The following is a 15,174-nucleotide window of genomic DNA, read 5'->3' on the forward strand; positions in this document are numbered from 1 at the left end:
CTGAAAACATTGTTCTCTCCTGGTTCTCTGCAGACTTTGGTGTGCACTAGCCAGGGGTTAACGTGGCAGATCAAGGAATGGGGAGAGATGGATTTGCTGCCAGACTATTTTTCCTGCTTTTTGATTGTAGTCATAGAAATGGTCACATGAGAGACGAGGCTAGAAGTGAGAGCGTCAGAGTGTGGCAGGAAGTTAAATAAAATGGCCCTGGGGTGACCACTGTGGTGCTCAGTGTTCCTGCCTGGTGCAGTGAGTTCATGGGGCTGTAAGCACAGATGTGCCACCTCTGAGCACATTTTGGGCTCCCCCAGTCCACTCCATGTGTTCTCAAACCAGCCAAGGGGCAGCAGTGTGTGTATGTGGGCAGAGGTGGGCCTTGTGACACATGTGGTTCACCTGTGGCTGCAGAAGGACCTGGGTGGTCTGCAATGAGGCAGCTGCATCTTCAACTCTTTCTTTTACACTTATTTGTAAGATTGTTGTATTTCTCTCTGGGATTTCCCATGTTGTAGTGCCATATTCTGAGAAACCTCAAGTTCCTGGTGCATGGGCTGCACGTGCAGTGCTTGTGAAGGCAGAAACTTGAGATGGTGTACCCAGAGGTGCCCAGAGTGGGCTGTTGCCTTTCTCAGGCTGTCACAGAATGTGCTGCTGTGACTATTTCAGAGGAAAAGGGATTTGAACAAGCAGCATATGGAAGTCCCAGGAGCTGTGTTGGTGGCTGCTGGAAGCCCTCCCCAGTTCCATTGTTTAAAGGAGAATAGATCTGTCCCATTTTCACACTCTGCCCTCCGGTTTGGCTTACTCATGGAGGTAGACATAGTATTTGTCTTATTCACAGGAAATAAGAATAAGACATGGCTTATTCTTGGTGCTGCTCTTGGTTTGCCTGATAGTCTGTGCTTCAAGTGGGATGTAATTCAGATCCATGAAGTTAAATTCCTTTTGTCCTACCTACCAAACAGCTGCAAGTTTCTAAATTGGTTGTTACTTAGAGGTAGAAAAAGAAACATGAGAGAGGCTGTCCGGTTCCTTGGAAAGACCAAGGATGTGGTCTTACAGCTCTGATTTACCAGCTTTCTTCAATGTGCTGCACTTTGAGGGTCCACTCAGAATGCCAGTGCTGTGCCATGCCTGGTCGTTGCATCTGAGTGTTTAAATACTGGGGAGGGGCTATCAGTGATTGCCACAACAGTTTCAAAATATCTTTTTAATCCTGTCTTTTACAAGGTATCTTCATGATTAGGTCCTGCTGGGTCTTCTGTTAGAAGGCTTTAAAGCAGAACAGGTTTTTAGCCTGATCTTTGGCCATCACAGGTACTTTACTGATTCTTCGGTTTGTGTGGTGTTTGGGGGACTTGAGGAGGGTTACTGGGAGGCAGGATCCGCACTGGCAGAAGTTCACTCATTAAGAAGTTTCATTAAAAAATGAACAGGCACTGTGTTATTCTTGAGGGGCAGGTTTATAGAATCCCAGACTGGTTTGAGTTGGAAAAGACCTTAAAGATTATCTTGTTCCACCCCCTGCCATGGGCAGGGACACCTTACACTGTCTCAGGTTGTTCCAAGCCCTGTCCAACCTGGCCTTGGACACTTCCAGGGATGGGGCAGCCACAGCTCCTCTGGGCAACCTGTGCCAGAGCCTCCCCATCCTCACAGGGAAGAATTCCTTCCCAATATCCCATCTAACCCTGTCCTCTGGCAGTTTAAAGCTGTTCTTAGCAGGACTGGGTGTTCTGTGCTGTGTCTGGCGCCTCTGGGCTTGTTCTGCACTGTCCCCACCGAGCGCTCACCCCGTCACCTGCATCCTGTTCACATTCCCAGTTGCATTATCCCAGTACATTTCCTGGGTATGGGGCCACTTGGCAGAGAAATGGAATGTGGAAGCCCCACCACCAAAAAGGTCAGTTTTGTGTTCCTGAATGTCCTGGTAATTGAAGCATGTTGTGTCACAGCACTCCAGTCTTTCCAGGGGCAGGCAGAGGAAAAGGTGTGCATGTTTTTTTAGAGTTCAAATACAGAAAAAGAAGAAATATCACCATTTAAACATCACACAACAAACGCATATTGGACAAACTCATGTAACCTTTCATCCGAGCCCCTGACTGAGTGCCTTGTTGTTGCTCTTGGACCATCCTGAGATTGGGTTATCTGGGGAATCCAGAACTGCTTCTTTGGTCAGACCATCACCATTTTGGAAGTGTTTTGCCTTGAAAAGAGTTTTGTTTTTCCTTTACTGATTCCACAGTTAAAGAGGATTCCTCTGACTTGAACAACACACCTGGCTTACCCTCTGCTTTGCTGCATTTCAGCCTCACACAAAGCCCACAGTGTGATTTTTTTTTTTTTTTTTTTTTTTTTTACCACTACTCTGCATTCTCTTGCTGAGAATTTTCAGTTTTCCTATCCCCAGCTCTCCATGGAGTCTGGAGAAAACTGTTTTCACCTCGTGGGTCCAGCCCCTTTTGAGGTGATTCTGTGTGAACAGGAACCCCACAGTGCCATGAGGTGCGGCTGCCTGGGGTTGGGAACATCTTCAGCAGAGCCCTGGCTGACAGACATTCAGTGATTTGGAAATTCCCCATCATCCAGGGCTCTTACATTGTAAATGGACAGATTTTTGGAGCAGACACAGCTCCTTGTCTTTATGGATTTGAATTGAGGGGAAAACACTTATGTCACTACATTCAGAATGAGCAGCTTATTTCTGCTGCAGCTCCCTTTACACCGATGGAATGCTGTAAAAGGAGACTTGGGAAGGCCAAATTTACATTTATGATCATTTAGAGCCCTTTTGTATTGCCTGTAGGATGTGCTGGGGAGGCTGACAGCCACCTCTGCCCAGCCCCAGGTGTGAAACCTGCACCCACTGAAACCAAGAACAGATCTGTCACTGTCTTCCAGGAGCACCCAATTGGGACAGAAACCTTGTGGTCACAGCAGGATATTCATCACAGCTTATTCTCTTCCCACATCCTGGTGCCATTTGCAGTCACAACACTGTCATGGATAAGTGAAGGGATTTTTTAGCAGAAATTTCAGAGCAGCCCTTTCCCATTCTCTCCCGAAGTCACATTGGCTGGCCCTGTTCAGCCACTCTGGATGTCTCGTGGGAGTCGGTGGCGCTCTGGGAAGCCCAAGAAAATCTCTGACTGCTTAAAGCAAGGGAGAAGGCAGGGGCAGCATTTGGTCTCCAGGGCTGTGCTACAGAGCTGCTTCGTTCTGTGGTTGGGTTTTTTTAGTCCAAGATGTGACTTTGATCTCCTGCGGAATCCCGTCCTGTCGTGATTTTCCCAGTCGGGTATCTTGGGAGCTCATTCCCTTCACTGCAGCCCAGGGGTGATGTTTCAGCCTCAATAATCAAATATTATCAGAAGAACACCACAGGCAGTGTTGCGTGGTGTTTTCTGTTTTAATCAATGGTAAAGAAAAAGGGAATATCTTATTGCTCATCTGTGTTAATTTAAGAACCCACACGTACCCCGCAGCAGTCAGGATCAGGCTGAATATTTCCTCAGCTGTAAATCAAACCCTTTTCACTCCAAGGGGAGGGAGTTCACTGGGAAGGAAACAGGACCTCGGGTTTAGGAGGAAGGATGAATCCAGGGCAGAGCTCTCCCTGGAGCAGGTTCCCTCATCCACCACAACTCTTACCTGGTGACTCACCTGCATGGAGCAGGGCTGGAGGCAGGAGAGCCCAGGTGGAGCACGTAGGGACAGAGGGACAGGTCATCTCACTGCAGTGGCAGCACAGACACAGCCAGCCAGTGCCACTGGGCTTTGGGAATTCAGATCCAAGCTCAGTGACTGAGTATAGTAGGATAGATGCCTCCAGCCACGTGCAGTTTTACACAGCTGAGCAGAGGGTGATGCTTTCACTTTAAAAAGCAAACTGTGTGTAAATACAGTTTGCTTTGCTCTGCTCTGAGGGAGAACAGGCAGCTTTGGTTGCACAGATGCCTCACTGTGCCAGGCTGTCTTTCTCAAGAGGCAAAGGGTCCCTGAGTGTGCAGTGCCTGCACGTGACACACAAGATGAAGAACAGGCAGGAGTAACAGTTTTGTAATTAGCGGGAACAATTCGCATTGCTTTTTCCAAGTGGGGAGGGCTGTGGAGAAGAGAGGCTTCCTCAAATCACTCAGTGAGTGATCCCGAGGCTGTGTCCTGACCCACCTTTGCTGTGAAAGGGAAGAGATCTTAACCTTGGTTTGCAAAACCAGACAGGTCTGGGGGAGCCTTTTTTTGGGAAGGCAGAAAAAAGAACTGATATTTCCAGTGCACGGCTTAAGCTAAAAAAAAAAAAAAAATTAAAAAAAGAAGGAACAATTTTTGGTTCTGACCAGGCAGGCCACATAGAAACAGAAATCGTTTCTGTGTGTAGTAAAGAACTATGGGAGTGCAAACAAATGGTTTCATTTTGGTATTTGCAGCTCAGAGTACTTTGAGAATGACCAGTTTTGTTTTCCTTTAGAAACCAGTTCCAAGGGGAATTTTTTTCCTCTTCCGTGTGGATTTTTTTTTTTTCTATGTGAACCAATGCACACACAATAATTAACCAGTGAAAAAGGTCAGAAAGGAAGTGACTGGGGAAGATGTACTTTAAACATTTCCACATTCGAGAGGCTGTGGGCTGTAATTAACTGGAATGTTTGTCTGAGGATCCCAGGTTATGTGTTGAATATTGGATAGTTATTAAGGAGGCAGGTTTTTATTTGTCCTTTTAATTATCAAAGCTTTAATGGCTCTTCTGCTCTACCAACTTGATTTTTTTTTTTTTTTCTGATTGGGTTTGGTGTAACATCAACATTTCTTCTGGTTAAAAATGGTGTTCAGGATTATAGTATAGTATGAACTACTAGTCATGAATAGTTTGTCATGGACAAACAACCTTTGGAAATTGAGGAGGAGGAGAAGGCAAGTGTGTTCATAGAATCATACAATGGTTTGGGCTGGAAGAGACCTTAAAGTTCACCTCATTCCAGCCCTCTGCCATGGGCAGGGACAATTTCCACTAGACCAGGTGGTATTAGTTTTAGGGAAACTGAGAACCTCTGTGATGAAGCAGTAAGGAAACAGCCCTAAAAGTAGTCAGCTGAGGTGTTTTCTCAATAGGAAAATTCTCATGTGGTTGTACAAAGGTTCTGCTTCTTGTGTGGAGTGAGTGATCAGGATGAAGCACATCTGCTAAAAGGTGTGATTGCCAACTGGAGCAAACACAGGAGAGCCATCAGGGCGATCAAGGGAGCCCAAAGCTTGTTGCAGGCTCTGCCCTTGCTCAGAAGGAAGGCTGGGAGGGGATACCTGGCAAGTGGGAAGGAGTGGGAGGAGAGCTATTGAACCTGATAATGTTGGCACAAAACCAAATGGGTATAGATTACACATATATACATTTAGTGATCAGATTACATTAGAAGATGGTTGCTAAATGTCAGACATGATGCTTTCCAGTAGGTAAATGGGGTCCAATACCTTTGTGAATGCAGTGATACAGAAAGGAGACAATGTGAGCTGTGGATTAGACTGCAGGCGGGCTTGGAATAAGTAGTAGTACGTCCTGCAGACTCCACTCAGGAATTTTGAGGTTTAGACAGTATCTATTTGCTTCACATGGGGAGAAGTTTGATTGGTACTTGTGGAGAGGCAGGAGTGCTTAAGACTTGAGAATGATGATGGTGTCTTGGTGAAACCCATTGGAGGTTCAGTTCTGACTTTCTGTGGTCATGCTTCAGGGCAATTTTTAATATCCAGTGAGGTTATTAATGAGGCAGCACCATGGATGATCAGTGCCAGACTTTTGTTGTGCCACCTTTCTTCCTCTATTGCACCAAATGCCCTTCTCAGCCGTGATGATGTCGGGCAGTGCAGTCACAGCCGTGCAAACTCACAGTGCCCCTGAGCAACAGGGATTGCAGCTGGGCTTGTTTCTGCTTCAAGCTGGAGTGTATTGACAGGCTGTGCCTCAAACACAGCACAGCTCCCAGCTGAGCCCAACGGGCAGGAGAAGGAAGGATGGAGAACCCTTCCGGGGTCTATCCCAGAGCACGTCTTGGGTTCATGAGGAGCAGGCACTGAGTAACAGGGCCAGGCACGGCTGTGGTCTCACAGCTGAGGACAGATTTCCTCTTCTAGCTGTACTTTCCATCTGGAAACGTCTCTTGAAAATGGGGAAGGATTGGTAGTTTTTCCTGTGTCATGCTGTGTGGCGAAATGTGGGTTTTGATTTTTCCTGCCAGGGTTCTCTCTCTGTGCATCGTCAGGAGTGACACAAAACACACCGAGTGAGAGTCTGCTTTAAAGCAGAGCCTGTCTGCAACCCAAGGGCAAACTTTTAAATCATCAGCCACACATGCACAGTGCTTTCCGTGCCAAGCAGCCATTTTAATACATTCCAAATTTTCCTACAAATGCCAGCAGCACGTGTGGTTTGTCCTCACGTGTGTGTCTGTGAGTGTGGGTGTGCACGTGGTGGGAGCAGGGAGATGGTTTTTCCTTGATATTGTCTGTCAACAGCAGGAGCTGCTCAGTCCGTTTTCAGAAACCACCCTTCAGAAGTGAAAACATCAGCTCCTGTGGATAAAGGCAAACACAAAGGAAATGAATTCTTGCAGCCAGAATATGTAAAACTTTATTTTTTTTCCTTCTGCAGTCCACTTTTTTGAAAAGACAAAGTAATGCTTCCTCTGGCTAATCTTATGCCCATCCTCTGGCCTGAGGAAACATCCGCTCTCTGTGGTAGCCTTGGTTGTCCCAGCTAGTTCCCTCTTAAGAGTTCCCTTCTCTTCCATGGACAGCAGTTGCCTCCAGCTGCCTCCATTCCTGCCCACCAGCAATCCCAAAGCCAGGAGCCTACCCCTGTGTCAAGGTTTTGCTCAGGGGCAGTTTAACCATCTGTTTGACAGGATTTTAGCAGCTTGTGTGCTATCCTGACACACAGCATGTTCCCCTGATGAGATCAGGAGGGAGTCTCTCAGCCATGATGCTGCTCCTACAAAGATCACTGATACAGCAGAAAATAATCACCTGTGTCCTTGCAGCCTCTTCATCTGTCTTATGGACTGGTTAGTGTCTCTTTGGAGATGGTAATTCCTTCTGGGAGCCAGAGTGGATGGGAGTGCTGCAATGTGGTGAATGATGATTGGGGAGTGGGTTCGTTACAAATAAATTTGTTTTGTCTCCTAGAGAGCAGCACTCTCATCATGGTGTGAGGTCCTGTAGGTAGTCAGCAGATTTTCAGCAAAACACTTTTTTGTGGAAGGAATATGGTGTTTTGGTGTGCTTTTGGAACAAAACCATTTCCACCATACTCAGAAGCTTTGCTATCCCTGCTGAGAGGAGCTGCAGCTTCCCACTGGGCTACAGGATGGATGTCTGGATGGCTGTGGTAGGGCTGGACCTTTGTTAAGACAGTCCTTGACCATCAGATTTCCATTCCTATTGTGCTCTTCCTTGTTCTTCCTTCCTCCTTCAGGTGGTTTTACCTACCTGTTGTGTTTTCAGCCTTAGCAGTGACAATGTGGTGTTTTGGGGAAAGTAGAAAACTCCAGAGGGACACAGTGTGGATTTCATCCTCCAGGTATGAAAGGGCTGCTCTGTGTTTTTCCTTCCTGGTGAGAAAATTGCCCAGTGATGGGAATTCTCCTGGCAGAGACCACAAGGCATTGTGACCTGCTAGCCAGTGTCCCCTCTGCTAGGCACCATAGTCCCACCTCTACCTTTCCTATATGAAAAAGGAAACACTTTTTTGTACGACCCAGTCATTTGTTTCCTGGTCCCTTGTCTAACTGTGACTGCAAAACCCAAAAATAAGCAAGGATTGAAAATGCAGAGTAAAGGAGCAGCTGTGTGACCAGATTTGGAACCGTTAAGGGGTGAGGAGAGCTCTTGGTAGGAACTGGAAAGAGCCTGCTGGGAACAAGTTAATTTGTGCTTAGGGTCACAGGTATTTTATTGCCACGGATGTGCACAAAAGAGCAGCTCACAAAAGGAAAAAAAAAATTAATTACTGTTAAGAATGTGTACATATGAGAGTTTTGTGATTCCTGGGAATTCATTATGCAGGATCTGTTCTTACTGGCCGATGACACCCTCGTTCCAACCAGCACACTGCTTTCATTCCAGCAGCACTGTGAAGCATATCTGATATATCATCCTCGTTGTGAGTCTTTTACAGAGATAATGTTGTCCCTGTCTTGTTCCAGAACTGTGGCTGCGGAGGTCAGGAAGCAGATCTCGGGACAGTATGGAGGCTCTCCACAGCTCCTCAAAAACCTCAACATCGGAGGCAGCGTCTCTCATCACACCACTGTAAGTAATGTCTGGAACATGGAGGGCTGGAGAAGGTCTGCACAGTTATTCTGGTTACCATTTGGAAAGAAATTGCAGCACGGACAGGTTGTTGATCTGAATGGTTCTGATAACAGAGGGAAATAATTCCATGCAAACCCCACTACTTTTGGAGGTCTCTGTGTTGCAAATCAGTTGGCATGGAAATTCGTGTTTCTGCAGAATCTTTGTAGGACAGGGAGCTCCCTTGATCAGATGTTAGCCTGGACTGGGCATTAAATTCCATGTGTGTGTGGTTCTCTCCGTGGAGAGCTCTTTGCAAGCTTGTGTACTCAGGCTGCTGTTTTCCTGTCTTTCTTGTCACTCTTGAGAGTGGGACCACAGCAACTCATCTACTCTTCTGAGGTATTTTAAATGTTACTTTGCAAGTTGAATGTTGTTATTCCTCAGGAACATGTATTTACTTACAAGTTTACAGTCCACTTTCAAGAGTAGCTAAAATTTATGTTACATTGTCAGAATCACCCTTTCCGAAGTCAAATTTTCATGCATGACCTACCAGTAACCCTCAAAATTTATTGTGGTAAACGTTCCAAGAGCACAGCAAACTTTTTCAGACTGGAACTGTATTTTTGGAAGTGTTTGATTTGAGTTGTTGCTTTGGGTCATAGCAGTTTCTTTTGCAGCAGTCAACTTGTAAAACAAATATTACAGCATCTCGTTTTCTTCAAAGAGGGATGACTAGGTCAGGGGGGACTGGAAATATGCCCTGCATTTAATAGTCTGTACAAGTGTTGAGAGTTTACAGGAGTTCTTCTCTTTGGAGAAGGGTCCTGTAATTTCCTCAGTTGATGTTCTGCTCTGTGTCCAATGTAATGTGTTAAACCTTTCTCCTGTGGAGCACAAACGTGTCCTCGGAGCTGGTGTAACCTCAAAAGGGATCTCCACATTGACCTCTGGCTTAGAAGAATGACTTCACTACAGGCAGAGACTTTGTCTCTGAGGAGATCAGGCTGTGCCAGAGGCATGGGGGATTGAGGAGGGCTGGAAATCCTGTCATGTCCGGTGCATCAGCTGTGTGAGCACAGCTCACGCAGGGAGAGCAGGAGGCTGGTTTTGCCCAGCGTGGTGGGGAGTGAGCACGGAGAGGAGGTTAATGAGAGCGGCGTGTCCAGCTAATGCCTTATCACAGCAGCTCTGCTGGGCTCTGGAGTCATAATGCAAAGCCCTGACTTGGCAGTTCTGGATGGTCTTTTGCATAATCCAGCATTAGAATAGGGAGGGACCTGTGCTATTAGCAGTGTAGGACTGGATGGAGCACTCAGGGTCATTGAATCCACTTCCCTGCAGCAGTGGATAGCTGAGGAATGCACGCTGGCTTTTGAGGACCCATTGGATGTCCATCCCATAAGCTTCTGTGTATCTCATGTGTTTTTGATCACTGTTTTTCCTTTTATCACCTCCTTTTGCTCTGATTTGTCTCTTCCACTTTGTCTTCCTATTTCTAAGGTTTTTCCATTCTGCCGTCATCCGAAATGTTCATGCTCAAGGCTTTGGTCCTGTTGATCTTCCTGTGTAATTCCTAATGCAGGATCAGATTTGCTGGTCACAGTGCTGCTCACTTCTGGTAGCTCTCATTATACCATTGCCGTGGTGTTTTCTGGTAAATATATGCAAGAATCTATAAAAATGCTGGAAAAGGTCATGCTGTCTGGAAGCAGGCTCTGAGCCTCTCCTATCAAACTGCATCGTGTGATGGCTGCTGCGATAAGCTCCTGGTTTGTCACATTAAATTTGGTGCTGAGCAGAGATGCTGTGCAGAAGCACAATTAACACAGAGTGATGGTTTGTAGGAGATAGTCTGGAGGAAAAGTCTACTTAGTTAAGTCATGAGTCTATATCCTGAGGCTGCACAATACGACAGAGATTCGCTTGTCTGAATTTTGGGTTAATTTCCCTCCCTTAGGCATCTGTCAGAATCTACTGGGCCTGCCTGTCCTGGTTTAATAATCAGCATTTTGCAGAGGGAAAGCATTGCTGCTGTGAAGCTGTGCTTGCTCTGGAAAGGTTCAGCTTTGTGTAGCCACACTGGTTTGAAAGCCTAAAGTAGGGTGCGTGGTATGGGAGTAAATAGGAAATTCATGCTAAAATGTGTGGATACTTAGTGTTGTGTGATTGGATTTCACCTGAGTGTGTCCACAGTGGCAGCACATAGCACTGCTGAGTGCACAACATGGAACTGGAGGACTCCAGCCTGCCAGATCTCAAGGAGTGTTTGGACAATGCTCAGTCACATGGTGGGATTCCTGGGGCAGTCCTGTGCAGGGACAGGAGTTGGACTTGGATGATCCTTGTAAGTCCCTTCCAACTCAGGATACTCCATGATTCTATGACTCCAAATGACAGTGCAGACATGGTCTCTCATACCCATCTTGCTCATTGTGGTGAGATAATTCTGGTTCAGGAAGGGTCAGCACTGATTCCTTGTTGACAGTTGCCACCAGCAGCTGCTTTTGGTAGTTTGTCGGAGAGTCTTTATTACGGGGAGTCCAACAAAGACATTTTATGGAGAAATGGATGTTTTTGTGAATGAAGAGCCCTCAGGACCGTGCTTGGTTGGGCCTTTTGTTTCTTGTCCACTGAAGCCAGTGCAGGGACATTCCTCACTCCACAGATGTGCCTGTGGCTGAACCTGGGAAAAATGCAAAAGCCTGTCAGCTGAAATTTAGCAAGTCTCTTCCTTTTTGCCTCACAAGCAGCAGACAAAATGTTGCCAGAAGTGTTTCTAATTTGGTATCTGGTAGAGCTGGGGAGAAGACACTGCTTTCAAATGAGTTTATTATTGCCAGCCTCCACCCTTCTGCCACTTTAGGAGCAGCTGATTTTAATTGCACATTCCTCAAACCCCAGACACAGGTCCAAGGCCTCTGAAGGCTTTTTCCGTGTAACCTAACGTGCGGAGCTGCGACTCCTGGCAGGACACAGTCCCTGCAGCTCTGAGCTTTTATTTTTTCAATCCAGAACAGAAGGCACTGACAGTTTTTGTTGATGAGAAGGAGGAGCTGGTGAGCTCTGAGAGTTACGTGAGGGAGAGTTTATTTTTTGAAGTTACTTTTGCAAGTCTCTCTTAACCCACTGGTGAAGGGAACGTGCATTTGCACCTTACTGTTTGTGCTCTGGGTTGTGAGCCATGTGCTGTGCTCATCTTGGATGCCTCCAGAGGTTCAGTATTCCCTCGTGGGAGCTGGTGCTTCTCACCATGAATCCCCACTAACTGAATGCACTGAAAGCAGAGAGGCTGCACTTCCTTTCAGAGAATTCCCCAGCATCTTGCAGGATGGGGAATTTGCTTTGTTTGTTTGATGAACCGGACTGTTTACTATGGGCCATTATAATCCCTTGTGACTAACCACTTTCTTTTCTTTCCAAGTTTACTCTTTCTGTTGAGCAGCTCCTTGTGGTGCCTGTTAACTCTGTCAGCTCACTGTATTACAGCCATCATTTCTTTCCCTGCTGGATGCTGCAGCATGGCCAAAGCCTGACTGTTCTCTGTGGATTTCTGCAGTAGTTTTACCTGGATAAAGCTGGACTGTGGATTGTCAGAGTTTAGCAGAGTTACTGAGGAAGCTAAAGCTTTCTCTCAGTCTTGGCGTGCACACCTTGGTTTGATGTTTGATATCTGCTTGTTGTGCTACTTTGAATCACCGAAACACAGAATGCTTTGGGTTGGAAGGGACCTTAAAGCTCATCCAGTTCTAATCCCTTGCCATGGACAGGGACACCTTCCACTAGACTAGGTTGCTCCAAGCCCTGTCCAGCTTGGCCTTGGGTACTTCCAGGGATGGGGCAGCCACAATTTATGTGGTGTAGGAAGAGCAGAGTTTTGGTTTGTATCTGCAAACAGACTCATAGTCCATTTTTTCTGTGCGTGTGCTGTCCTTTCATGAGGGCAGATGATGCTGGCACAGAACAGAAAATAATCATTGGGTGTCAGGACCTCTCTTCAGTTGGAGCCCAGCTGTTTCTTTGTCTTGTTCTGCATTCAGCAACTTTTGTTTCTTAATGATATTTTTATTATAAGTTAGATAAAGACTTATAAAATCTCAGATTTTTTTTTCACTTTTGAGTGCCAAAGATAATAATTGAGATGTTTTTGGTTATTGTCCAAAACCTGATTATTTTTCTTTTCTAAAATAAGAAAATTTCCTCAGTTTTTAAAGATCTTCAAACGTCTTATTTTTTCAATTTCTTTAGATCTTTAGAGGCATATTTCAATGGCTGGATGTGGCACTCAGTGCTGTGTTTTAGTTGACAAGATGGTATTTAGTCAAAGGTTAGACTCAATGATCTTGGAGGACTTTTCCAACCTTAATGATTCTGTGATTTTAATTAGAAGAGCAGCTTTTCATAAAACTTGCAAGTAAGCAGAGTGAATGTATACTCAGTTGTTTGACAGAAAAATCACAGCTGTTTCCAAAGGATTGGGAGTAATAGTTCCTGTCTGTCAATGTATATTACAGCACAGTTGAATGTTAGTATGTAAAGAAACACTGTTATAAGAGATACTGATTAGTCTGGGAATAAAGGGGTCTGGATTCATGGATGTGATGTGATCTGACTATGTCTGCTCTCAGCGCTCTATTTTCTCCCTGCAAAATGAAGGTGCTGACATTTACATATCTTTGTAAAGCACTGCTGGGTTTATGGGCATTATCTGGGCTAATTGAAGCTTTGTCTTGGATTTATTGGATGTCAGACTTTGGCTGTGTGTTCAAAGATAGCATCTAATTATTCAATAAGAGAATATAGGTTCCTTTGTATATTTTCATTGTTTATTTTAACATAATTTAAAAGAAGAAGAAAAGATAATTTGTGCAAGTGAATGGGAAGCACAGCAAGGGAAAACATGACAGTATCTCATGTGGCAGAGAAAAGGGCGTTTTGAAGTGTTCAGAGCCAAGTAATTTTATCACCAAAATCACTAAAATGAAAAGGAAACCGAGCCAAGTCTTAATGCTGTCTCAGAGCTGATGAAGGCTTAATAGTGACTCCCATTATATGTATTTCCTGGAGGTTTTGCCCTGCCTTGCTGAATGGTTTGTCCTCATCAGACAAGGGAGGATGGGAGAGGCATTCACATCCTCTTCCCTGCTCCTCCCATTGGGGGTTGCTCACAGTTAATTCTGCTCTGGGGGAGGCATTTGCTTCAGGAAATTAAAACTGCTCCCTACTGTTGCTAAAACCAGCAGTGAGCCATATTGCAGAGGTGTTTTAGATGTTAAGTTGGTGAGTGGTGTCCACTGAAAGGTTGTTCAGTCTCTGCAATAACTTAAACAGTTTATGTATTAACAGAGATAAATAATCTTAACTAAATGTTATTATACCAAGTAATTTTGGTTACTTAAATCAAATATTTGTGACAGGCCTGTTAATAAATAGGTTGGGACAGCTGGGGGTGTTCAACTTGGAGAAGATTCTGTGGAGACCTCAGAGCCCCTAGGGCCTAAAAGGGCCTAAAAGGGCTCCAAGAGAGCTGGAGAGGGACTTTGGACAAGGGCCTGGAGGGACAGGACAAGGGGGAATGGCTTCCCACCGACAAAGGGAAGGAATTCTTGGCTGTGAGAGTGTTGAGGCCCTGGCACAGGTTGCCCAGAGAAGCTGTGGCTGTCCTGTCTCTGGAGGTTTCCAAGGCCACTAAAGGGCACAGGCAGCTCTACGTGACACCAGTGCCAGCGTCCTCCTGTGTCTTGTGGTTAATCCATCCATGCAGTGGATAAATTGTCCGTGGATAATTGAGATGTGACTGTGCCAAGTATTTCCCACTCAGAGGAGCACCCATGCTCGTGGTTACCACGGTTCAGAGGCACCGTGGTTTGCCTGTGTGAACGCCAAGGGCCCAGAGGGGTCCATCTCCATGGAATATGTCTGCCAAAAGTGGGAAGTCTGTGATTTTTCTGCAGTCTCTGGTCAAACTGTTTGGCTTTTTCATTTTTTTGTTGTTGTCTCAGCTTCTGCTCTCAGTTTTGTCACAATTTATCAGAGGTCAACTCTTTGAGATCAATCTCAGCACTTGTGTTTTCTGTGTCAAAGTCTTCATGTTCTTCAAACACTCTTGGTGAAATTACACAATTCTTAGTCATCAAGGATCTTGTCTTTCTTCTTACCCATCCTTGGAGGCATAACTCATGTCTTTCTGGGTTTGGTAAGAAATTGCTTTAGTATTCCCAGATAACTAATTAATCTCTGATTAATATTAATATTTCTATACCCAAATGGCTTCTTACATTAGCAACCAGTTATCATAGCAAATAACCTGGCAATATTTGTACATAAAGCATCTCACTGGTTTTAGGACTGGCTGTTACTAGTTACGTGTAGGATCCCTCTTTAGGTAGATATATTTATAAATATTCCATAGAATCCCAGAATGGTTTGGGTTGGAAGGAAGCTTAAAGCTCATCTCATTCCACCCTTTACCATAGCCAGGGACACCTTCTGCTAGACCAGGTTTCTCCAAGCCCATCCAACCTGGCCTCGGACACTTCCAGGGATGGGACATCCATTTCCTTTTATTAGACACTTTTTCTAATTCAAGCATTATGATAGTACCTGAATTTGACACACAGTGCAGTTCTCACAGTCTGTAAAAAAAAATCCAGAAGTTAATACTGAATATTTTCCGATCTTAAAAATGGAGGCTTCAGATAATTTCTAAAACAAGTTTTGCCTTTACAAAGAACACGTACAGCAATTTTGAGGCACGTTTGCAATTTGAAATGAAGGACTTTCATCAGCTATTTTCTGTAGTAATTACATCTCTCAGAACAGCATGCAAAAGAAGGAATAAGAGCCAGAGCAAAGCAGGAGATAGGGAACTACATTCCAGAGGCG

At 45.2% G+C, this 15,174-nt stretch overlaps 1 protein-coding gene across 14 annotated transcripts in view; it reads left to right on the forward strand.

Annotated features, from left to right (window-relative positions):
• Nucleotides 1-15,174, forward strand: part of DOCK7 (dedicator of cytokinesis 7) — a 95,066-nt gene that overhangs the window by 520 nt on the left and 79,372 nt on the right. For all 14 annotated transcript variants that reach the window (XM_027651749.1, XM_027651750.1, XM_027651751.1 and 11 more), the window contains exon 2: nucleotides 8,199-8,304. In XM_027651749.1, the coding sequence (XP_027507550.1) occupies nucleotides 8,199-8,304 (106 nt within the window). The remainder of the gene's footprint in view (nucleotides 1-8,198; nucleotides 8,305-15,174) is intronic.

This window comes from Corapipo altera, unplaced genomic scaffold (genome assembly GCF_003945725.1).
Source record: "Corapipo altera isolate COAL_440 unplaced genomic scaffold, ASM394572v1 57, whole genome shotgun sequence".
Classification (NCBI taxonomy): domain Eukaryota; kingdom Metazoa; phylum Chordata; class Aves; order Passeriformes; family Pipridae; genus Corapipo; species Corapipo altera.